Below are 24,172 nucleotides of genomic sequence, written 5' to 3'. Positions count from 1 at the left end.
GCCCTATACAGTTGCAGCGAGACTTCCCTACTCTTGTACTCTAAACCTTTTACAATGAACGCTAACTGCCGTTCACCTTCTTAGTTGCTGCTGCACCTGCAAACTAACTTTTTGGGACTGGTGTACAAGGACACCCAAATCCCTCTGAACACTAACACTATCTAATCTCTCCCCCTCGCAGACCAAGAAGTACCGGGTCTTCCCCAGTCACTGCTCAGTTAGCTGCTGATCACTAGTTAGCTCCTAGTTACGGGAAGGGAGAGACAGGAAGGGGTGAGGGAGGGGAGACAGAGAGGAGACAGGGAGGATTGGGGGGGGGAGACAGGACGGGGGGAGAGAGGATAGGGGGAAGACAGGATGGGGGGAAGACAGGACGGGGGGGTGGGGGGGGGGACAGGACGGGTGGGGGGAAGACAGGTCAGGGAGGAAAACAGGATGGGGGAACAAGATGTGGGGGGGAAGACAGAGTGGGGGGTACAGGACGGGGATGGGGTGGGAACAGGTGACCTTTGGACAGTCGGCAGTTTGACTTTCATCCAACGAAAATCCAGCGGTGTCCTCAGAGTCACACATTCCCTCACAGGAACATTCCGTCACATGGGACCACACGGGAAAACATGGGAACAGATGGGAATAGGCTCTCACACTTACCCGGAGATGGGCCATACATTATTTAGCAGTTGACTGCACATTAAAACCTTCTCAGGGTTACATTATGTGACATTTCATGCTGTGTGCGCTCAGTAACGTCTCTCTCTCTCTGACCTCAGCTTTCCTAACCCGGGAGGTGTTGGGGTTGGGGTGGGGGGTGTGGGGTGGGGGGTGGGAGTGGGGGGTTGGGGGGTGGGAGTGGGGGGTTGGGGGAGTGGGGGGGTGTGGAAGTGGGGGTTGGGGGCAGGAGGAGGAACACGTTGGTGCCCGGGATGGTGGGAAGATTTCCCAGGACCTAATTTGTGGAATTTTTTTTCCTCAATAAAGAATCCGAATCATAGAAACTTAGAGCACAGAAGGAGACTGAGGCGGCCACCAACCCTTACCCCAACTAGCCCCACTCCCCCACCCTTACCCCAACTAGCCCCACTCCCCCACCCTTACCCCAACTAGCCCACTCCCCCACCCTTACCCCAACTAGCCCCCTCCCACCCTTACCCCAACTAGCCCCACTCCCCCACCCTTACCCCAACTAGCCCCACTCCCCCACCCTTACCCCAACTAGCCCCACTCCCCACCCTTACCCCAACTAGCCCCACTCCCCACCCTTACCCCAACTAGCCCCACTCCCCCACCCTTACCCCAACTAGCCCCACTCCCCCACCCTACCCCAACTAGCCCCACTCCCCCACCCTTACCCCAACTAGCCCCACTCCCCCACCCTTACCCAACTAGCCCCACTCCCCCACCCTTACCCCAACTAGCCCCACTCCCCCACCCTTACCCCAACTAGCCCCACTCCCCCACCCTTACCCCAACTAGCCCCACTCCCCCACCCTTACCCCAACTAGCCCCACTCCCCCACCTTACCCCAACTAGCCCCACTCCCCCACCCTTACCCCAACTAGCCCCACTCCCCACCCTTACCCCAACTAGCCCCACTCCCCCACCCTTACCCCAACTAGCCCCACTCCCCCACCTTACCCCAACTAGCCCCACTCCCCCACCTTACCCCAACTAGCCCCACTCCCCACCCTTACCCCAACTAGCCCCACTCCCCCACCCTTACCCCAACTAGCCCCACTCCCCCACCCTTACCCCAACTAGCCCCACTCCCCCACCCTTACCCCAACTAGCCCCACTCCCCCACCCTTACCCCAACTAGCCCCACTCCCCCACCTTACCCCAACTAGCCCCACTCCCCACCCTTACCCCAACTAGCCCCACTCCCCACCCTTACCCCAACTAGCCCCACTCCCCACCCTTACCCCAACTAGCCCCACTCCCCACCTTACCCCAACTAGCCCCACTCCCCACCCTTACCCCAACTAGCCCCACTCCCCCACCCTTACCCCAACTAGCCCCACTCCCCACCCTTACCCCAACTAGCCCCACTCCCCACCTTACCCCAACTAGCCCCACTCCCCCACCCTTACCCCAACTAGCCCCACTCCCCCACCCTTACCCCAACTAGCCCACTCCCCCACCCTTACCCCAACTAGCCCCACTCCCCCACCCTTACCCCAACTAGCCCCACTCCCCACCCTTACCCCAACTAGCCCCACTCCCCCACCCTTACCCCAACTAGCCCCACTCCCCACCCTTACCCCAACTAGCCCCACTCCCCCCCTTACCCCAACTAGCCCCACTCCCCCACTCTTACCCCAACTAGCCCCACTCCCCCACCCTTACCCCAACTAGCCCCACTCCCCCACTCTTACCCCAACTAGCCCCACTCCCCCACCCTTACCCCAACTAGCCCCACTCCCCCACCCTTACCCCAACTAGCCCCACTCCCCCACCCTTACCCCAACTAGCCCCACTCCCCCACCTTACCCCAACTAGCCCCACTCCCCCACCCTTACCCCAACTAGCCCCACTCCCCCACCTTACCCCAACTAGCCCACTCCCCCACCTTACCCCAACTAGCCCCACTCCCCCACCCTTACCCCAACTAGCCCACTCCCACCCCCCACTCTTACCCGAACTAGCCCCACTCCACCCTCTTACCCCAACTAGCCCACTCCCCCACTCTTACCCCAACTATCCCCACTCCCCCACTCTTACCCCAACTATCCCCACTCCCCCACTCTTACCCCAACTATCCCCACTCCCCCACTCTTACCCCAACTAGCCCCACTCCCCCACTCTTACCCCAACTAGCCCCACTCCCCCACTCTTACCCCAACTAGCCCCACTCTCCCACTCTTACCCCACTACCCCACTACCCCACTCTTACCCCACTACCCCATCCCCACTCTTACCCCACTAGCCCCACTCCCCACTCTTACCCCAACTAGCCCCACTCCCCCACTCTTACCCCGACTAGCCCCACTCCCCCACTCTTACCCCGACTAGCCCCACTCCCCCACTCTTACCCCGACTAGCCCCACTCCCCCACTCTTACCCCAACTAGTCCCCACTCCCCACTCTTTCCCCAACTAGCCCCACTACCCCACTCTTACCCCAACTAGCCCTACTCCCCACTCTTACCCCAACTAGCCCCACTCTTACCCCGACTAGCCCCACTCTTATCCCGACTAACCCCACTACCCCACTCTTACCCCGACTAACCCCACTCCCCCACTCTTACCCCGACCAGCCCTACTCCCCCACTCTTACCCCAACTAGCCCCACTCTTACCCCAACTATCCCCACTCCCCCACTCTTACCCCAACTAGTCCCCACTTCCCCCACTCTTACCCCAACTAGTCCCCACTCCCCCACTCTTACCCCAACTAGCCTCACTCCCCCACTCTTACCCCAACTAGCCCCACTCCCCTACTCTTACCCCAACTAGCCCCAATCTTATCCCGACTAACCCCACTACCCCACTCTTACCCCGACTAACCCACTCTTACCCCGACTAACCCCACTACCCCACTCTTACGCCGACTAGCCCCACTCCCCCACTCTTACCCCAACTAGCCCTACTCCCCCACTCTTACCCCGACTAGCCCTACTCCCCCACTCTTACCCCGACTAGCCCTACTCCCCCACTCTTACCCCAACCTACCACTCTTACCCCACTACCCATCCCCTCTTACCCCGACTAGCCCTACTCCCCCACTCTTACCCTAACTCTACCACTCTTACCCCGACTAGCCCTACTCCCCCACTCTTACCATAACTAGCCCTACTCCCCCACTCTTACCCCAATTCTACCACTCTTACCCCAACTAGCCCCACTCCCCCACTCTTACCCTAACTCTACCACTCTTACCCCGACTAGCCCTACTCCCCCACTCTTACCATCTTACCCCAACTAGCCCTACTCCCCCACTCTTACCCCAATTCTAACCGATCTCACCCACTCTTACCCCAACTAGCCCCACTCCCCCACTCTTACTCCAACTTGTCCCACTCCCCCTGTTTTTGCCCCATAGCTCTGCACGTTCTTCCTTTTTAAGTACCTATCTAATTCCCTTTGGAAAGCTATTATCCAATCCGTTTCCACCATCCTCCAGACCGTAACAGCTCTGGGAATCAGGAAACTTCTTCCTTCCTGGAATGATGTCACCTGGAACACCGTTTCGCATAGTCTACGGGAATCCTCTGCGGATCTTAATAAGGAATTCCTTTAAGGAAGATCAGAGTCAGAGCTCTGACTGGTTACTCACACTGTACCCTGGTCTACTGAGCAGTGAGACAGTGAGCAAGAGAGGAAGGGACTGAGCGAGAGGGAGTGAGGACATGAGGGAGAGACTACGCTGAGCGCGTGTGTGTGTTGGGGAGGGGAATGCTTCAGCCCCTGGTCCCCAGGCCCCGGATTAACTTGAGCTGTTCAGTGTCTCTGAGAGAAGTGGGTCATGGAACCTGAGCCAATGACAGCCGTCCGGCCTCACACGGCTCAGTCTGTTACTAATTCACAACGTCCCTCGCTGCACACGCATCATCACTCACAGAATGTTCTGGAACAGAAACAGGCCGCTCAGCCCATCCAGTCTGCGCTGCCACATGAGCACCCCCTTCCCCCCCACACCCCGGGGCATGGACCACCGATGAAATACGCGCCGGGGGGGGTGGGGGGGGTTCAGGTTGTGGCTAATTTGAGCTGCGAGCGGAACGCACCGTGTCAGCGCTTTCTGGAGATGTAATTCTCAACCAAACGAGAGAGAGAGATCGGCCGCTGGTCACAATAAACTGGTTCCACGTCTTTTGACTTTTTATTTCTTTTTGAAGGAATTATTACCCCCGGAACAGAGATCCGTCAATCGACTAACAACCGGGTTCCTACTTACTGCTGGTGAACAGAGGCGAATGGAATAAGGAAACTTGCCCAACATGTCGCCCTGACCGGGAATCAAAGAGGCGATTGCCCTGAGAGGCAATCGCCTCTCATTCGCGAGGCGATTGCCCGAACCACTGAGCTACTTCAAATTCAGGCTTAAAATTCTCAATCGGTAACTTTTGGTTGAAAATTAAAGACTGGATTTTAAGAATTTTCCTACAATTCTGGGTGATGTTACGTTTCTAACAGTCTCAAGGCTGAGACTGGGGAGAAAGATTTTTTTATAAAAGCAGAGGTCGCTGGGAACACTCAGGCAGCGTCGAAAGAGAGAGGAAAGTAAGTTAACATTTCAGGTCGATGACCTTCCGGCCTGAAACGTTAACTCCCTTTCCTCTCTCCATAGACGCTGCCTGACCTGCTGAGCGTTCCCAGCCACTTCCGTTTTTATCTCAGATTTCCAGCATCTGCAGTATTTTGCCTTTTGAGAAAGATTTTTTTACTACTTTCCCGACCGGACAAGCAATTGATCCGCTCCACATGAAAGCGCGAGTGAACGAGCTCTGGGATTAATCAGGCAGAGAGGCAAACTCCCTTAATTTCGCATTTTACTGCAAAGTTTCCTGGAGCCAGAAATAGAATTGCGAGAGAAGCGAGTAATTAACTGGTCTCCAGGCACAGCACCAGCGCTGTCAGAGGGGAATCAAAGTGCAACAGAAATCCCAACGAGTTTCCAAACTCATCTGTGATTATTAGCTGCTGATTCTTGGTGCAGATAATAAAGACCCCCCCCCACTCCCCGACTCGAGCAGGGAGAGAGAGAGAGAGAGAGAGAGAGAGATGCAAGAATGTTGGCAACCCAGCGCCAAGCGAATGTTTAACTGGGAAAATTTACAGCACAGTGGAGGGTATTTGGCCCATCGTGTCTGTGCTGGGGCTCGCTCCCCCACTGGAGCTCTCTACTCTAACCCCATTCCTCACAACATCATTCTCTAAATGTCTGTCAGAGACAAAGCACTCCGCAGGGAGGAGGGGGAAGCAGACGCCACTGGATGCAGCGGGGAGCTGGGAGTGTGGGTGATCATTGTGGTGGAGACTGGGATGAAATGAAATAAGGGAGCCAGACAGATGCCAGTATTGATGCCAGACTATTTATTTGAAGCAAAACATTTTTTTCCTTCACCTTTGGCTGGTCCCAGAGTGAGTGTGTGCAGCCTGCGGTCAGATCGAGACATGCAAACGTCACGTTTTAAAGGTTATTTAATGCATAAACACAAACTCTATTTTCATTTTGTCCCCAGTTACCATATTTTCCGGGCAATCAATCGCACTTTTTGGCTTCCAGACGTTGCCATTTGATGCCACCCAGAGATTAACATCACCAAACTGTCATCCCTTCTCATTGATCACCCGATTGAGTAGTTGATTAATGATTGGGTAACTTTATTTGTTAAATCAAAGACACCAAAAATAATTTACCTTTTGGGAAGGAAAGTGAGGCAGGAGTGCTGCTATTACACAATATTTAGTATTTTCACTGCTAAGAGCCTGATCTCGTCTGTACCCAGTAACGGTGGATAGTAATCAATGCCGGAGTTACAGGAGCTCCTGAGAGCTGACACCAAACCCAGAGATGCACGAGGTGCCGGCAGCAACTAAACAGATATGAAGAGGCTAAACATTGTCTAAATGAAACTGGTCATAGTGCAACCAGACAGCCTAACAAACACAGCAAAGCAAAGGAACAAAGGAAATTTTCAGTGAAGATTCAGTGAAGCGATGCCTGCACTGACTGGTGGGCGGGGGAGCTGGTGTCCCGGGGTAATGCGGGGGAGGTGGGGGCGCTAGTGTCCCAGGACCTCTCGCTGCCCGGCTCCCCCCACACACCCCCCGGTTTGGCTTTACTGCCACATGTCCTTCGCGCCGCCATCCTCATGAAACTCGTGCAAGTGATCGGCGTACCTGAGGAGAGAGAGAGAGAGTCGCCAATCACTAGACAGACACTGCACTGCGGAAAACGAACAGGGAAACGTGTGGTACAGGGAGAGCGATGCCCACCAAAACAGGGTCCCCTTCGCTTCCCCGCCCTCTCCCCTCCCTCCTCGGTCTGGGAACTTCATGGGGGGGGGTTGCGGGGGCACTGTTCAACCACAAACACTGAGTTAAAACAAGTTCAACGTTAAATTGCGCGGCTGTTGGGAGAGAAGTGAATGGGGACGGGACGTTTCATACTCACTTTTTGGCGCAGTAAGCAGTGCAGTCACGGCCCACGCTCTCGCTCCACGCCACCCGGTACAGCACCTGCCGATCACACATATACAGGCTCAGGCCATGGTGGGATCTCACACAGGCGATCACACACACACACACACACACATACACAGGCGATCACACACACACATACACAGGTGATCACACACACACACACACACACACACACAGATGATCACGCGCACACACACACTCGCGCACACACACACAGGCGATCACACACACACACACACACATACACAGGCGATCACACACACACACACACACACACACACACAGATGATCACACACACACTGGCGATCGCGCACACACACACACTGGCGATCACACACACACACACACACACACGAGCGATCACACAGACACTCTGGCGATCACACACACACACTGGTGTTCCACACATACACACACACTGAGGATCACACACACAGGCTCAGGCCCACGGCCCGCAAACCCCAACAGCATCCCCCAGTGCTGCACTGCACGACAGATGTGGTTGGCGGAGAGATCCACTGGGTTGATGCCATATGTCCTTGTGGCCACTGGAGTTCTCTCTAATCCCATTTCCTGCTCTTTCTCCCACGGGGTCCTTGCTGGAGCTCGCTCCCTCCCTCTTATTCCTAATGGGGTGGGGTTTGACTCCAAGGCAAGAGCACGAATTGAACTAATGCTGAGAACAAACAGGAGGGAGCGAGTGGCCGGCGAAGGAGGAGGTAGAGACGGGGAGAAAAACAAAGTCACTTACGAGAAAGACCAGGCAGTGCAGCAGCACGGTGTAGAAGAAGGCGATGGTCCGCGCCATCTTGTTTGACAGGATGATCCGACCCTTTAAACATTGACACGTGTTACACAAAGATTCCCGATCGGCATCGCAATGTGAATCAGCCGCTACAAAACACACAGTCACTACACTTTACGGTGCACCCTGTGAATGATAACAACCCTTCCATTTGATTTTGCACCTTATCATGTCGTTGAGATGTCTCGAAGCTCTTCATAGAATATACTGTAAAGTGTAGTGGCGCGAAAGTGTTTTGTGGACGAAACGCGGCAGCCAATTGCGCACAGCAGCGTCCCACAAACAGCCGCAGATTATTATTACTCTGAAGCGCTTCGAGACGTCCTCCTGACGAACGTGACATGAACAGCGTATTATTAGTATTGTTTTGCTGCTGCCCACCGCCCCCCGGTGTGGTTAGTCTGTGTCCGCAGGCGGGCGCTGGGCACTCACCATGCTCAGTGTGGCCTTGTCCCAGGGGCTGAGGCTCAGGTATCGGCGTTGACGTTCCTACACACAGCGGAGGGGGGGGGGGGGGGACAGAAGGCAAGAGGGTCACAGGTCAGGCCTCGGCCGATCACATCCTCACAGTAAAACATCGCTCCAAGCCCAAATGTCGGAGGTACCGACCGGGTGACGCTCCTGGTGACTGGGGCTCCCCCCGGCGACCAGGAACCCCTCCCCCCCACTCGCCCTCACGTCTCCCCATCACAACACCCAGCGCCGCTCACTGAAGACCCTTGATCCCCCGTGAGCGAGACGGTCAGTACGATACATTATATAGCGGCAACGTGCTCACACCGCTGGTACCCTGCCCCCACCCCCGCCCCTCACCCCCACGCACAGGCACCCGGGAAACCATGTTAAAAGGCTTCAAAATTCACAGTGTCCTGTCCCCCCACCCGGTGGAGCGGATCGCGGGGCAAGGCTATAGCTCAGGGCGTTTCTGGTCCTCCCGACGAGAAAAGCGCTACAAAATGTAGTTTGTTGTTGTTGCTGTACCTTCCGGCTGAAGGAGGTGAAGGGATCGAGCCTTTCCTCATACTGCGATGAGTATCTCTGCTCCGTGGCATTGCTGCTGCCTCCCTGTGGCCGACATAGACAGACAAACACACACAACACAGACATGCACACAGACACACGCACACACACCACACACGTACACACCACACACAACACAGACATACACACACCAGACACATACCCACACACACGCACGTGCACACACACACCCACACACACAGACATACACATACCATCATTCCTCATGTGAAGCTATTCACCGCAACATCACAGACGGTTACGTTTACCGGAACGGCACGTATATGGTTTCGGTTACCGGAAGGTCACAGACACAATTGTATTCATGGATTCCATGTTGACGTGACCAGTCACTGGGCGCTCAGTGTGGTCAGGCGGACCAACGCAGGGCACCCTCCGCTGGCAGACCATCAGCATTACACAGCGCTCGGTTCCTGGTGTGTGTCTGCCTGTCTCACTCGCTATAACATCGCCTATACTCACCCGGCCGGCAAAACTCTGCAGGAACTTGATCTTCTCATACAGGGTGACGTTGTCGGCCCGAAGGCTGTCCAGCTCCTGCTGCAGAGCCTGCACTGTGTGCTGCACCCGGCGGCTCTCCTACACACACACAGGGACCAAGGACCGGCTCAGAGACACACAACGGGCAATGCCAGACCCCCACCACCCCAGCACCAGCCCCCGCCGCTCACACAGCACCAGCCCCACCCCCCCACGCCCTATTGTGTGGGGAGAGGGGGAGCTGCCAAATTAAAGTAGTTCCACTGGATATTACACCTTTCAGGCCAGGAGGACGCCTGAAAGGTTTTCACAGGATTTACTGTAAAGTGTAGTGACTGTGGTGTTAGGTGAACCCAACAGCCGATTTGCACACAGTGACAGCCGAGAGTTAATATCCCGATGTGTTATTCTTGGGGATTGTCGGCCAGGACACTGGGACAAACTACCGTCTCGTTTTCAATAAAGACGCAGGATATTTAATGTCCACCTGAACCGGCATGAATGGGCCTGGGTTTAACGTCTAATCTGAAGGACGGCGTCTCCGACAAAGTGGTGTTCCCCCCAGCGCTGCGCTGGAGAGTCAGCCTGGACTGTATCTAAAGACCCGGGGTGGGGCTTGACAAGCGCTTGCCTGGCTCAGAGACGCGAGAGCTTTCCCTGGGACACAGGCTGACACACAAACTGGAGTATCTAGAGTCTCAACGTGGAATGAACATTTAGTGACAAAGCGCGAGGCCGATCTCTCCGCAGTCGGTGGACAGGACGCCCTCTGCAGGTTTCACCCGAGGTTGAGAGGAAGAAAGCAGAGCACGTACAGCCTCCAGCTCCTGGTTCCTGGCCCGAAAGCGTTCCCGCTGACTGGAGATGATGGACAGAAGAGAGTCGACCTGCCCGTGGGCCAGCTCCGTGCCGCCTGGGAAGGAAGCTGTAAAGCAGGAGTGAGGTTAGGGATCACATCTGTAACTCCGGTTTAAAGGCTGAAATGCTCGGCTGTGATCTCCTTACCAAACAGTGCTGTAGCTTCCTTGACCGGCTCGGGAATCTTGTCCAGGGAACTGAGGTCAGATCCCTAACCATGGGAAAGAGAGGGGGGGGGGGGGGGGGGGGGCATCAGAATTAGTGATCAGCTCAGGGTAAACACAAACAACTCAGAGAGAACATCACACAGACCACTCTGTGCTGAGACAGCATGAGGATGGATACACACACACATACACATAAACACACACAGATTGCACAGTCTAAGGTAACATCGGGAAGGGAATTGGCATTGTGGGCCCGGACAGCAGGAGAGAAACTCCCTTCTTTTTACCCGAGTCGTGCCACGGGATATTTTACTTTCCCCTGAACAGGTGTAGAGGGGACCCCAGGTAAACATCTTATTCCTAAAGTGTCGCCTTTGAATAACTCCCCCCCCCCCCCCGGTGCACACAGCTGTAGTGTCAGGTTGGCTGATGATCTACAGTTCCCGAAATGGGGCTCAAAACTTCTGAGGAGGGGAGAGGGGGAGCGACAGAGCCAGGCTGTGATCACTAAGTCACCAAGATGAAGGGTAGCTCCGCACCCAGCCTCAACCCGGGCACGTGGGATTTTTAATACCTCAGCGTCGGGGCGCTGGAGGGAAGCCATGGCTTGGATGGTGCTGAGGTCCTGCTCCAGTCGGCTGATCAGCGTCTTCTGCTCCATGTTGGTCCCGACGGCCTCCGCGAACTGGATCTGCATCTCCGCCCAGCGAGCTGCCAGGACAAGCCAAGAACACACAACAGTCAGCAACGGTAACTGCTCATCATCTCACCATCAAACACTAAAGCCACTGTATCCCCTTTTAGTGATGAGCAAACAGACCTTACGTAGTGGAGGAGTGTTTTTGAGAACAATTTCAATGTTGACCTGAAGCAGGTACTGCACCAATGCTTCCCCCAACCACCCGCCCCCCACCACCAGACACTCAGCGAGGGTATGCCACTCGCAACACCCACTCTCCCTCCTCACTCCAGCAATTCACAGCTGGTTTTCACTACCCAGCACTCAAAGAGTTAACCGCCTTGCCGCAAATTCGCTCTCGGTTTCACTTTAAAATGTAAATAAACGGAATCCCAGCAAGTTCTCTCCTCAAGACATCTGCCAGGGATCGAATTCTGCGGATTTCAGAGCAAAGCATTCCCATTTAGAGGGCCAAGGAATCTCGGTGGTATTGTGCAGAGAGTCTGAGATTGCTGCTGTTTGTGGCTGGTTTTTGATAAATAAAACAAACTCACTGAGAGACATGGCGGGTCACTGCTGAGAGCACGGGCAGGGAATCGAATCGCAACCCTCGTTAATGGGAAAATCAGCTAAAAAAACAAAACAAATTGGCCCCCAAAAATATTGTTTCCTGCCTCGGCCGAGTATATGAGCAACGGTGAACACTTCACAGAATACCAGGCTCCGCTGATTGTTTGCCGTTTGTTGAGACAAGTTTGAGGAGTGAAGACGAACGGCCCAGGAAAGGGCTCATCAAAACGATGAAGTTTTCGAGTTATACCAAAATATCAATTTTATTTCTAATCAACACCAAAAAAAAGGGATACAGTCACTTTGTCATTCACCTGCAAGAATTACCTTCGTGCCCGACTCAATATCGTCACATACAATCTACAGCTGGTTATTAAAATCCAATGAGGATACTTATCTCAAACCTAGTTGTACAGACTGGGTAATCAGACTTACAGGTACCCTGACACTCAATGGATTTTCCACCATTGTTTTGTTCCTTTTTTTAAAAAAAATCTACAATTTCGAATATCTTTCTCCAGTTCAAAAAAAATCACACCGGCTGAGATTTAATCACCAACACAGCCACAGCTGCTTCCCCCAACGTCCACGATAAAAAACTACTAAAATCCTGAAAGACAAGAGACGCACGTTATATTCTGTTAACAGGATCAGGCAGCTTTCCATCAGATTGTCATCAACAGCATTTTAATTCAAGGCCTTTAGTAAATTGCGAACCTTTAACAGAAACCTCTTCCCCTCAGACATGAGACATGAGGATGAGATGCCTTTTTACATTGATTGCAACAACAAAGGCAGCTCACACCTATTTCTAGTGTCTGACCCACACAGAAACCCATCACTGTCGCTTAAGAGTCTCCAAACCAAACTGAGGTTTCCAGCATCTCATCTACACATGGAAATCCCAGAGATAGATTGTTGGAATGGAATACGCTCTCACTCCTTCTCCCTGGAGGGATGAATCCTGCTTACCTAATTCCTGAAAGTATTAAGCCCGGTTTGGGAAGAGACAAGTCTTGCGGGGGACACAAGGCTTGTGTTGGGGTAACTATTGTTTACCATAGTCTAACCAGCTCACACCTAAGAGACATGAAGGCACTAAAGTGAAGCTGATCAGGGTTAGAGAGACTCAGCGATAACAGGTTTGGTGCAGACCCAACCGAGTGACTAATGTATTGTTTCCAGCACGCATGTTGGAGTTTGCATTGTGGCCGTGTGCACCACACATGCCGGGCACACGCAGTAACATGTAACACCTAAGACTCACGCGTGCATCCCTGGGAGCCTCGGATGCATTACTGCTCACATGGCATCTGCTGCAATACTTGATCACTGGATTTAATTATCCTGCACTCATTAATGTTTCCCAGCCTTTGAGGATTCCCCGCAATTTACCTTAATGAAAATTATACCAGCACAAATGGCTGATTCTCTCAGCTCAAAAAAAACAACACAACGCTTCCTGTCATTAGGAGGTGGGCTGTAATTTTCTCTTATGCTGGATTTCATTAGCAGGCAGCCCTAAATACCACAAGATTTCATTATCCTTTAGCAATATTGCTGTAATATCCCACTCACACTGTCAATGATTGCTGGCTGAACCCAGGCAAGTGTGTGAGATTATCTGTGTGGTTATGGCAGGAATGGGAAAGCAATCTGCACTCGGAGCCAGCCAGCTGTTAGCACTGTGGGTGTTCAATGTACAAAACCACGGCTTCCAAGTACAGTCTCAATAGCGACGAGGGGGAGTGGAGGGAGGAGAGAAGCGAACAAGTCAGTGGAGTATAATGTCACGAGAGCCTCAGAACTCACAGTACTTATCCGACATTGATCGCTCTGCTCTCAGCAGGACCTGGTTGTGACTCAGAGCAGCGTAACTCTGCTTTCACACACATACGAACAACGGGTGGACACAGCCGAGATGGGAGCTGGTGCTACTGACATGGTAAGATGAAGAGTGTTTCAGTGTGCGACATTTCCACGTGCTGACACACACTCAGGGCACATAGTCTAGCGCCTCCTCCTTGGGCAGGGAAAGCCTGGCAGCCCACCGACCGGGGCAGGAGCTTTGGCTTCGAAGATGAGACTATCGATTTCATCAGAGCAAGACAAGCGCTTAATCAGAACTCAATTGTGCGGAGAGGAGGAGGACATGTTGAAACACTGGGCAGCAGCTAAAGTAGTCAGAGAAACAGTGGGACGGTCCCACGGTATCAGATATCTCCGCTCCCTCCCACAAGTGGTGATGATATGGGCGCCCTGGGACCACACCAAGCTGCATCAATCCGCTCTGAAACATCTGCAGTCTCTCGGTCAGGAAACAGCTGGTGGATTTAGTTACATCTATTGTTTCCCTTAAAGAGGCTGTGGACTGTACTTGTCTTGTGTTTCCATTCTACAAGAATTGTCCCTCTCTATAACAACCCCGACACAGGAAGGAATAAAGAGCATTAAACACGGTGAATCAGAAGTCCTTACTCACAGAGATTTTAATTATTAAATACGTTTTGTTTTCAAAGACCACATTGGTAGGAAGATGTCTCATCACGCTGGTGAAAGACTGAACTGACGTGTGTAAACGTCTACATGGCATTGCAGTTTGAACATCTCATACAGACCTGCGAGCAAGAACTTTTGATGCATTGTCACAGTGCCTGTCGCAGTGCAGCGTCGCTCAGTGGTTAGAGCACTTGCCTTGCAAGCGAGAGGACCTGGGTTCGATTCCTGGCCGGCAGGGCGAAATGTTGGGCAAGTTTCCTTACTCCACACACCTCAATTACCTGGCAGTAAGTAGGAACCCGGTTGTTAAGACGATTGGCGGATCGCTTTTCCGGGGATAATAATCCCTTCAAAATAAATAATAATAATTTGGTCACTCACTGTTTGTGGGACACGGCTGTGCACAATTGGCTGCAGCGTTTCACCCACAAAATATGCAGTCAATTTATTTTTGAGACACCTCGAAGACATGGTAAGGCACTATATCAAATGCAAGGATTATTATTATTATTTTATTGTTACTCAGCAGCTAACCTCAAGCATTAACAACACGGCAATTTCCCAACCGCCCAGCCCACCTGCAGCTCAGCGTTTCACCAGACATCGCCCCAGCAAAGCACTCACCGTGCGGCTGGGACAGGTAGCCGAGGGGATGGTGACCCTGACAAATGATAAGGTAACAAGCCGATCCAAGCAATAAAATGACTATCTGATTCTCATTACGGCTCCATTGAAAGGAACAGCGATCCTGAGCCACTAATGGCCCATCATTGGAAGGCAGCTGTCTAAGTGCTGGTGGGAACATCTCGTGCGCTGCTGCTAATTAGAGGGAGAATGTTAGCAGAGCCATGCAGTCCCCTGTGTGACATCCATTACACAGCCGTACGAGAAGGGATGCGTGTTTATTGAATTAATGGTTGATTTAACGCTGCTTTCTATAGCAGGTCACAAGTGCTTCACTGTGTGGGCAGCTCTCAGTAGCCTGTACATCACCACAATATAAGAACCAGCGTTGAGCCCCCGTTCTGTAGAACAAAGATTCCAGCTGTTTTATACTGGAATGAGGGTTGCTGAACCAACACAGGATGCACAATACACACCAAGGTTAATTCAGCCCGTTACGTTAATTAACCCTTTGTTCAAGTTACTGAGATTCAAGTTAAGCGCTCCGAGATGCCGCCTGACGTGACAGACGCTGTATAAATAAATACAAGTTGTTGTTGAGATAACAAAACAACCGGAGCCGTCCGTGTGTCAGGGAGATCACACTGTTTAGCTGAGAAATACAGTCGCTACACTTCGCAGTAAAATCCTGTAACACTCTGGTGTCTCAACGAGGTGATAAGTCTTGCATTTGAAACAGCATCTCCTTATTATTATTATTTATTGTGACAACACAGAATGATATAACGTTAAAATAAGGCGAAATCTACTGAGTTCTGAAAGGTTCAAAATGAAGATTGAAGTGGGTGGAATTCAGTCAGACTCTGGCAGGGCTGAGCTGGTCTGGCCTGGACTGAGCTGGGCAGGGCTGAGCTGGGCAGGGCTGAGCTGGGCAGGGCTGAGCTGGTCTGGCCTGGACTGAGCTGGGCAGGGCTGAGCTGGTCTGGCCTGGACTGAGCTGGGCAGGGCTGAGCTGGGCAGGGCTGAGTTAGGCTGGGGGGGAGCTGGGCTGGCCTAAGCTGGGCTGAGCTGTGCAGACAGGGCTGGGGCAAGTCTTGATTGATACACAAAGTAACAAGCTACAAAGGACGGAGGTAGACCACATCTCTGAACACATTCTGCGGGGCATGAGCGTCAAGCCCTGAGGGGTTTAGCTCAGCCAGACACCGCGAACACAGGGTCAGAGCTGTGGAGTGACTAAATGTCACGTCTAGAAAGAAATGAAAGCGTTGGGGACACGGCTGGGATGAATCTCATTTGTGTGTGGCCGACATTCAGGATGCTAGGATCCACTCCTTCCTCTATATATAAAAGAATGCTAGAAATGCCAATCGAAAGGTCAGTGCATCCCCTAAACCCACCACCTCCTCACACACACAACTCATACTGAGAATCATTAGAGAAAGCCCTCAGTCAAACAGCACGCTACACAGGACATGCAAACACATAAACGCCACAGGAAGCAGAAATCTGCTCTGGCTTTACTCAGCGCAAAGATGTTTGGGACTAAAGGATTAATGCTGAGGAATGCAATTCAAACATATTACGGCTGTGAAATTCCAGCTATAGGCTACACCTTCAGGCACCAGCAAGGGTGACATATACAGCATCAAGTGTTACAGTGGAATAGCAAGGATACAAGAGGATTTTGTGATTACATGTGGTGTTTCTCCCGAGATTCTGGCCACAGTCTTTCCAATAAAATTGTTCATTCACCTCAAGGCTGACAGCAGATGGGCCACTGCTTTTGCCCAGCAAAACACGCAGTCACTACGCTTTAAAGAGAATCCTGTCAAGCATCTGGGGAGATTTCTGGGCCACGTGATAAGACATCTCCATCGAGTGCAAGAATTATTATAAATATAGAAATGACATTTGGAGATTCAGTGAATAAAATCCAAGCCCAGTTGCTCAGTGCCAATGATCCTTCTGCCCACATTCAATACGTAACTGATATAATAATACTTGCATTTGATATAGCACTTTTCACGTCCTCTAGATGTCTCAAAGCGCTTCACAGAATACAACAAGATTACATTTTTACAGTGCCTGTCACGTCGGGAGGAAGTCCCACGGCGCTGGGTCTTAAAAGTGAATTGACTGTATATTTGTGGGCGAAATGCAGCAGCCAATTGCGCACAGCAGCGTCCCACAAACAGTCGTGGATTGAAATTACCAATTTATTATTGTTTTTCTTTCTTGAGGGATTATTATCAGGTGTGTGGAGTAAGGAAACTCGCCCAAGGTTTCACCCTGCCGGCAATCAAACCCAGTACTCTCGCTTGCAAGGCGAGTGCTCTAACGACTGAGCTACAGGACTCCCATCGATTTATAGCCACACTGGCAGCATTTTCTGACGTTAAGTAAGAAATAAAGTACAAACTGCACAGTTACTTACCCATGGCTGTGCTGTGGGGACAGAAGCCGGTGGCTATGAACACATCACCAAGTGGGAGAGAAATGAACCTGCACCTGACCAGTAAAGACACAAATGTGAAACAAAGCGGTGAAAAGGCAGAGGCTATAAATGCTGGGAATGAACATGGGTTCAGGTCAGAACTGAATCGCGATGAGCCCGGGCTAACCACAGAGTCCATAGTCACAGCTTTACGCAGGAGAGAGTGGACGCTGCTTGGCCTACAACAGGAAGGAGGTCGAGACTGAGCCAAAATAAACCACTTATTCCTTCTAATAGCACATAGAGCACGCCAAGGTTTAGCAATCTGCACCAGCACCTGGGTAAACCGGGGTTTTAAGGGCTTAGGGATAAATAAAGACAATGCACGCAGGTGCTGTGTTTGTATAAAAGATATTTACTTCAATTATCACACCTAGGGTGCTAGTGAATAATACATCATGTGAGATTCATACAGTGATATTGCTTTCTCCATATCATATAGGGACTGTTTACAGTGCTGAGAACAGAGTACGCTGTATGGCTAATCACCATAGACCGAACACAACGCCGAGCTGCCGACAGACGCAGCCCATCCCATCCCACCCCTGCCAGCCGTACAGAAAAGGTTCTGACCAGTTTCTAACAAATACTAAGAAAAAACAGTTACAAAAAAAACGTGTATCACAGTGAAAAAAATGGGCAGCGTAAAGCCATGTGTACAAAAATGACACTTTTTTTGGTCAAATTGGGTTTATTATCCGTGATTTTTTTGCGACTGCCTGTGAGGAGCAAACCCTAAACAATGTCTAAGACTTTTTAGTGCGTAATAGGTAAAAAATAAAATACTGCTAAACTGATTGTTAAGACACCACAACACAACGGCGCGGGCAGGGCAGGACAGGGCAAGATGGGTGGGGGGAGAAGAGCCTATTATAAAAGTTCCTCGATTAGGTATAACTCGTGCTGCAGTAGTCTCTGGGGCAGTAGTATTGACGCTGCGCTCACAAACGGCCCGCCATTATTGCACAGATGAGGAATTATGAAACTCTCCTCCCTCCGCCCACCCCCCCCCCATCACACATAAGAAAGAAATGCTTTGTAAATTAAAAACCTCAGTCTTTCTGGTGATTAATGAACATCTGAGTTGCACTGGGCTCTAGGAGGCTGAAACTAACATTATACCTGCTCTCGCTTAGTGAGGGGCCAGCCCGGCTCCCAGCCACACAGTAATTACCAGCGCACCGAGGGACAGACAGTCACCTTGAGAAAACGCAGGAGGCACAGAGGAAATTCAGTCTCAAATGTGAGCTTGCAATTGGGAGCGGGAAAGAAGTTATAATTTGAAGTTACGGAACTGTCCAGGGCCCCGGCTCGAGGTCACCAGTTACTGGAAAAATATACATTATTGTGTTGTAACTGAACAATAATAGTTGATGTCAGTTCTGTCTAACTAGGGCTGTGCACAGCTAACTGTACTCTCAGGGAGGAGACTGGTCGGCCAAGACATTACAATGGGGCTAGATGGGGTCTGGGTGTCCCTTCTCCACACAACAGGTTACTTGAGAGTGCAGGCCTCTCTGGTCTCTGAGATGAGCAAGAACTTCAGACTTGCAAGGATTTTCTACTCAGTGTCTACGTCAATATTCCTCCCGATTGCAAGAGAGGACTTTGCCTCCCAGAGTCAGGCAGCTTGGTCCCAGCTTGCAGCGACGTTCCAAAGGGACAAGCCTCAGCCTGAACCCAGGTCTGCCTGCCCGCTGAACTCACACTAACTACACGTTGTGCTGTACAGGAGACCCTGCGTGCTTCCCAGATAGCACACGGCTTCCCAGATAGCACACGGAGGCAAAGCACAATCTGGGTGGATTGCTTGGGAAGCAAGGGTACTGTGGGAAGTGGGAGAAACAGCAGTGAAATGGGACTTAAAATCTGCCATAATCTAGTGATGTGAGGAACAGGCTCAGCTGATCCTGATCCCAGTGACTATGCAGTGAGGCTATGTTATCACCAGCACTTACACAAATAAGCTTCGACCAAAGTTACTCTTGTAAACGTTGGCCCCACACACCACTTTCCACTTGACTCCCAAGTTATGACTGAGTCAAGCCACTCGCAGCACAGCTATCCACGACTCAAGACATTAAGCTGCTCAGAACTGACTCCACTGGCTGCGTGTGTTGGCCAGTGGAAAATGCTGCCATTTCCTAGATGATAGGAAAATCCTTACAATTAACAAGTTTGTGCCTGACTTCACTCCCCACTTGTTTTTTCCGCACTGTTGAAGGAGGATGGAAAGAACAGCAAAGTGCTAAATATCAAGAAAATGAGTTCCAGAAAAATGCTGGAATGTGGAGCAGGTTGTCAGCCTGTGTTAGCACAGCGCTCTGAGCAATGCAAATGGCCAAGCTCCTGCCACGACAGCTCAGTGGGAGGTGGGCAGAAAGGCAGAGCCTGTGTGACAGTCAGCTGCATGCACGAGTTACAGCTATCTGTGTTTCGCTTCAAGTGAGCATCGGTTTGAGGTTGTATGAAGAGTGCTCTCACGCCAGGCCAGGAAAAGCACACAATCAGCAGATTTTAGTGATGCCAGTCACAGCCAATAACTGCTGACAACATAGTTTAACCCAACAACAAATAGTGCCGTACTATTGTAACAAACATATTGAAGATCCTGCACCAGCAAGACGTCAGGACAAGTCGTGTATACTTAGTTTGCAATTGTTAACAAAATGCTGAGCAGCCGAGAAGCAACAGAGAACGAGTTAACCTGACATCTCCTCAATGTCAGCTTGACAGCCAGCCCAGAGAGCGAGACGTTCCTTTACTCTCTCCTGAGCACATTTCTCGTGTGAAGAAGGCCATTTGGCCCATCAATCCTGTGCTGGTGCTAGTTCCCTCACTGGATATCTCTCTGCATCCTAATCCCTTGCTCTTTCCCGAGTGAGTTGCTGTTAGCATTTAAAACCTAAAAGGTCAGCCGGGTGGTGGTGGGGAGGGGGGAGCCTGCAGGTTTGAGTAGCACTTGACTGGTCTGGGAACTTCAGTGGAGAATTTGAGAAGTTGGGGTATTCTGTACAGAGAACATGCAGACACTTTCCTAAACCTAGATACCTCAACCAATCCATTTCCACACTCCCTTAAGGGCTACAAGCAGCGTAACAGGGGAGGGGGGTAGGGATGGGGAATGGGTGTGTGTGGGAGGGGGGGTTGGGTTAAGGCTTGCTACTTAAAAGGATCAAATTCAAGGATTATTACTATCGTATATCCTAAAAAAACAAAAAAAACTGAAAGAACCAAAATAAGCAGCAATAGAAATACTAAGCACGAATGAGGCTGATGTGAAATAACATTATTTTTGTAACTGTAACTGCAGCAGAAAGCCAGGCTGGGGACATCGACAATGTCTGACTGCAAACAGGGCATTGCAGTCCTGAGATCGCTTGTCGGCTAAGATTTAGAGATCTGCCATTGAAGAGAACGATGGGAACATGTGTCCAAACCAGTCAGCTGGTCAGGTATTTCAAAACACGCTGTGGCCATTTGGGGAGAGGGTGTCTCCTGCAGTCTGTACATTTCCTGGGCCTCTCAGAGACAGCAGGCAACCACACACAGTCTCTCTCTCTCTCTTTGCTTCACAAATTAACTTATTCCTAAAGATGTGAAGCCAGCCAGCAGCCAGGTTACACGAAAAGGCACATTCACCCAATCCGCATAACTGTGTGAGCTCAGACTGCAAACACTTGGCCGTGCACTAAATAAACTCCTCGAAAGACATCCGCTGCTCAATCCCATGCGTGGATGGTGGGAAAGGCTTTCAGAGCTGTCCGCAGTGAATAATCTCAAAACGATTCAAAACGAGGGATGCTGCTCAAAACACAGCGAGGGACTTTCTCAGGATCTCTGCCAATCTTTTCCCAACCGTGCCCAGGCAGAGCAGCTGACCAGAATAAGCAGGGGCGGTCATATTGCTGCTTCGACAACACTTTGTTAAGGGATCAATTGTAGCAGCTCAAAAACTCTGTGCAATGAATCAACACAACAACAACAACAAAAAACACGACATGCAACTTACAAATGTAGAAATTCCACACAAAATGATCCTTCTGGGTATTTTCCTACAAACACCCCAAAGCCATTCCGAATGGCAGCCGTGTCCCCTCACACTCGCACACACGAGCTCGTTAATAGAAAAACGTTTGGCAATGAAAAGCAGCCAATTTCCAGAACTCGCGCTCAACTGAGATTTATTTACATATTGAATTGCGCGGGGAACCAAGGAGCTGGTTGAGTGGGTATGCACTGTGGTACTGTGCTCGTCAGGGTCAGTGCTGTACATGGAGCAGGACGCTGCTGTGCTCCTAATAGCAACACATTCCAACACCATCATTAGTTGTTCTCGAGAGTTTAGAAACTTATATAAAACTTACAATTGGAATGTCAATTTATTATTAGTATTCATAGTGCTTTATGACAGCAAATATTCACCACTGAAAGACTGTGGCAAAACTACCAGTTATTGGGAGCATTATAGAAAAATATTTCTAAGGCTCTGGACCGAACGTATTTTCCCTCTACTCCTTTCTGATTTTACAAATCTTGTGCTTATGTGGCTGTATCACAACAGGTTTTAAAAATATATTTGTAGTAAAATATGCTATAAGTGCTTTGGGGAATGTATTTTTTTGGGCTGATGTCTACCAGCCAATTGAGTGAAAGCAATCGTGAGCATCTCAGGATATGTCTGAGCTTGGCACCTCCACTGGTAGTGACGCAGCCCTACACAGCCAGGAAACACTGACCGTTCCTCTCACCCCACCACATTTCTAACTCATTATTATTAAATTGCTGGTGAATAGGGCACACAGATACAGGTTTTATTCACTGACTTTAAGGTGGTTGGATAGTGCAGGCAGTAATCTCAGAAGACGTTTGCGGGGGTGGAGGCGGGGAGGGGTTCAGTACATTCTGAGGGAAGGAACGATGAAGGAGGGAGACCCGGAGAGGGCGTTACACATTTCCCTGATAATTGAGGAAGGTTGGTAGTGGGACATGTATTGTTGACCTGGGAAATCAGTGGGTATTGCTCTCCTCTACACAGCCTGCCCCAAATGGACGGGAGACATGAAGGCGTTGGATGTCAGGAAGAGAGTGAGAATGGTATACAAAGTACTCACATTGGTACAACCATCAAAGCCCAGCACCCAGGCTGTAGCTCACTGGCATGAGAAAGATTCCACCATGTTTGAGGAAGCTGAGACACCAGGCACTAAACTGCCTTTTCCTGGAATTGGTTCGGTCCTCACTGTACTGAGTGTGTGGGGGGGTGTGGGGGAGAAGAGAGATGGGGGGAGGGGGGAAAGAGGGGAAATACAACCGTGAAGATTTAAGAGAACATCTTTCTTCAGTGATGTTGCCAGCAGGGGATGGATTTAATGCTTTCTTTCATTTCATTGCCGATAGTGATTTTTGTTTTAATGAGTCATTTTTGAATGTTATACACTTTTTTTAAAAAAAAAAGAAACTGAAAAAGGTGTTGGTCTGCAACCCCAGTAAGCAGAGCTGAGGCTCGGACACCAGAAACACCTTCGTTCTGCAGGTGATAATTTTCTCAGTGGGAAAGTTACAGTGCAAAAGACAGAATACATATTGATGCTACAAAATGTGTTGGTTGGTTGACCTGCGACGCCGGCTGTGTGGGATGGGGGAGGGAAGTGAAAGGGTGGAAACATGGCAGTTCAGCTGTGTGAAAGCAGAGAGTGGACGGAATCTCGCCCTCTCTGTCAACCATCAATGTGAACCGAAACATCTAACGCCATTGCCACGTCCTAGCAAGCTAAAAACCAATAATGCAGCATCTTCTTACACTAAATACAAGTAACAAACAGGTCACAGGGAACTGTGTCTGTCTGTCTGTCCCAGGGTAATGTTTGCCTGGAGGTGAGTAATACTGAATGTGACAATAGGGGCAGCTTCTAGTAGAAAATCCTAGGTTTGCCAGTCAGGTCAAGTGACGTTACAAAATGAATAAATTGCCAGTGTTCTCAACACAGAACTCACGTAAACTCTAAAATTGTTCTCAGAAAGTCAGCTTCAAGAATTATTTACACGGGAAAAAAAACTATACAACTCTTAAGATTTCTCTACTGAAGTACTTAATTCAAAAGTATTTTGGAATCATTTTCGCTCGCTCGCAGCATTAAGTGCAGGTTCTGAATATTGGAAAGGGGTGGGGGGTGAAGAGCGGGGGGGAAAGAAGCATTTGCTTTTAGGATTTGCACAGTTCCTAAGGCCCTGATCTAAATGATTAAACTCAGTGAGATGTACAATTGACTGCTTTCAGTAACGCTTTCAATAATTTGTAAAGACTGAAAGCCTCCCTGACACCCATGATATCTTTACCCAGCTTTTCCTGCTCTACCTGCTGGTAACACCAAACTCAGGCTGCCTACAAACGCATCGCTGCAGATACCAAGGCAGCACTGAAACAGAGAGGCTATTCAGCCCCAAATCAAACCTCGTAACACAACAGCTGTCCAGACCATGGCTACCCAAGCTTGGCTAGTGTGGTTTCTACATCGACTACATGTCACACACGCATGTCACACAGTAACACGCACGCTGTTCAGTTAATTTATCCCCATCAGCAGCAAAGCAACAAACTTCTAATGTTATCCAGCAGGGAGACATCTGCAATGTTAATCGACGAGGGATCAAGTGTACCCCCAGGCTCCTCGTCTCAAACAGCAGTGTGGACCTGCAGCACGGCACGCTGGCTGTGAGCCCTCTCGGGATAAAGTCATTACATTCTCAGAAATGGTACTGAAATTGGAAGCTTCAAATTACATACACAAATTGTCATAGAGATCG

General features: G+C 50.6%; 1 protein-coding gene across 1 annotated transcript in view; it reads right to left on the bottom strand.

Moving 5' to 3' along the window:
- Positions 1 to 6,016: 6,016 nt before the first annotated feature.
- LOC103188456 (protein CASP) overlaps positions 6,017 to 24,172 on the bottom strand; it is a 174,105-nt gene continuing 155,949 nt past the window's right edge. Inside the window, exons 15-23 of the mRNA XM_042338434.1 lie at positions 11,071 to 11,207; positions 10,477 to 10,540; positions 10,287 to 10,396; positions 9,454 to 9,570; positions 8,932 to 9,015; positions 8,383 to 8,439; positions 7,897 to 7,977; positions 7,116 to 7,180; positions 6,017 to 6,841 (exon numbers count right to left, since the gene is read on the bottom strand). Of these exons, the coding sequence (XP_042194368.1) occupies positions 6,781 to 6,841; positions 7,116 to 7,180; positions 7,897 to 7,977; positions 8,383 to 8,439; positions 8,932 to 9,015; positions 9,454 to 9,570; positions 10,287 to 10,396; positions 10,477 to 10,540; positions 11,071 to 11,207 (776 nt within the window). The 3' untranslated portion in view covers positions 6,017 to 6,780. The remainder of the gene's footprint in view (positions 6,842 to 7,115; positions 7,181 to 7,896; positions 7,978 to 8,382; positions 8,440 to 8,931; positions 9,016 to 9,453; positions 9,571 to 10,286; positions 10,397 to 10,476; positions 10,541 to 11,070; positions 11,208 to 24,172) is intronic.

The sequence above is a fragment of the Callorhinchus milii genome, unplaced genomic scaffold (assembly GCF_018977255.1).
Source record: "Callorhinchus milii isolate IMCB2004 unplaced genomic scaffold, IMCB_Cmil_1.0 Scaffold10, whole genome shotgun sequence".
NCBI classification, from domain to species: domain Eukaryota; kingdom Metazoa; phylum Chordata; class Chondrichthyes; order Chimaeriformes; family Callorhinchidae; genus Callorhinchus; species Callorhinchus milii.
The sequence above is the reverse complement of the archived record's forward strand: the minus strand, read 5'-3'. Positions and strand labels throughout refer to the sequence as shown.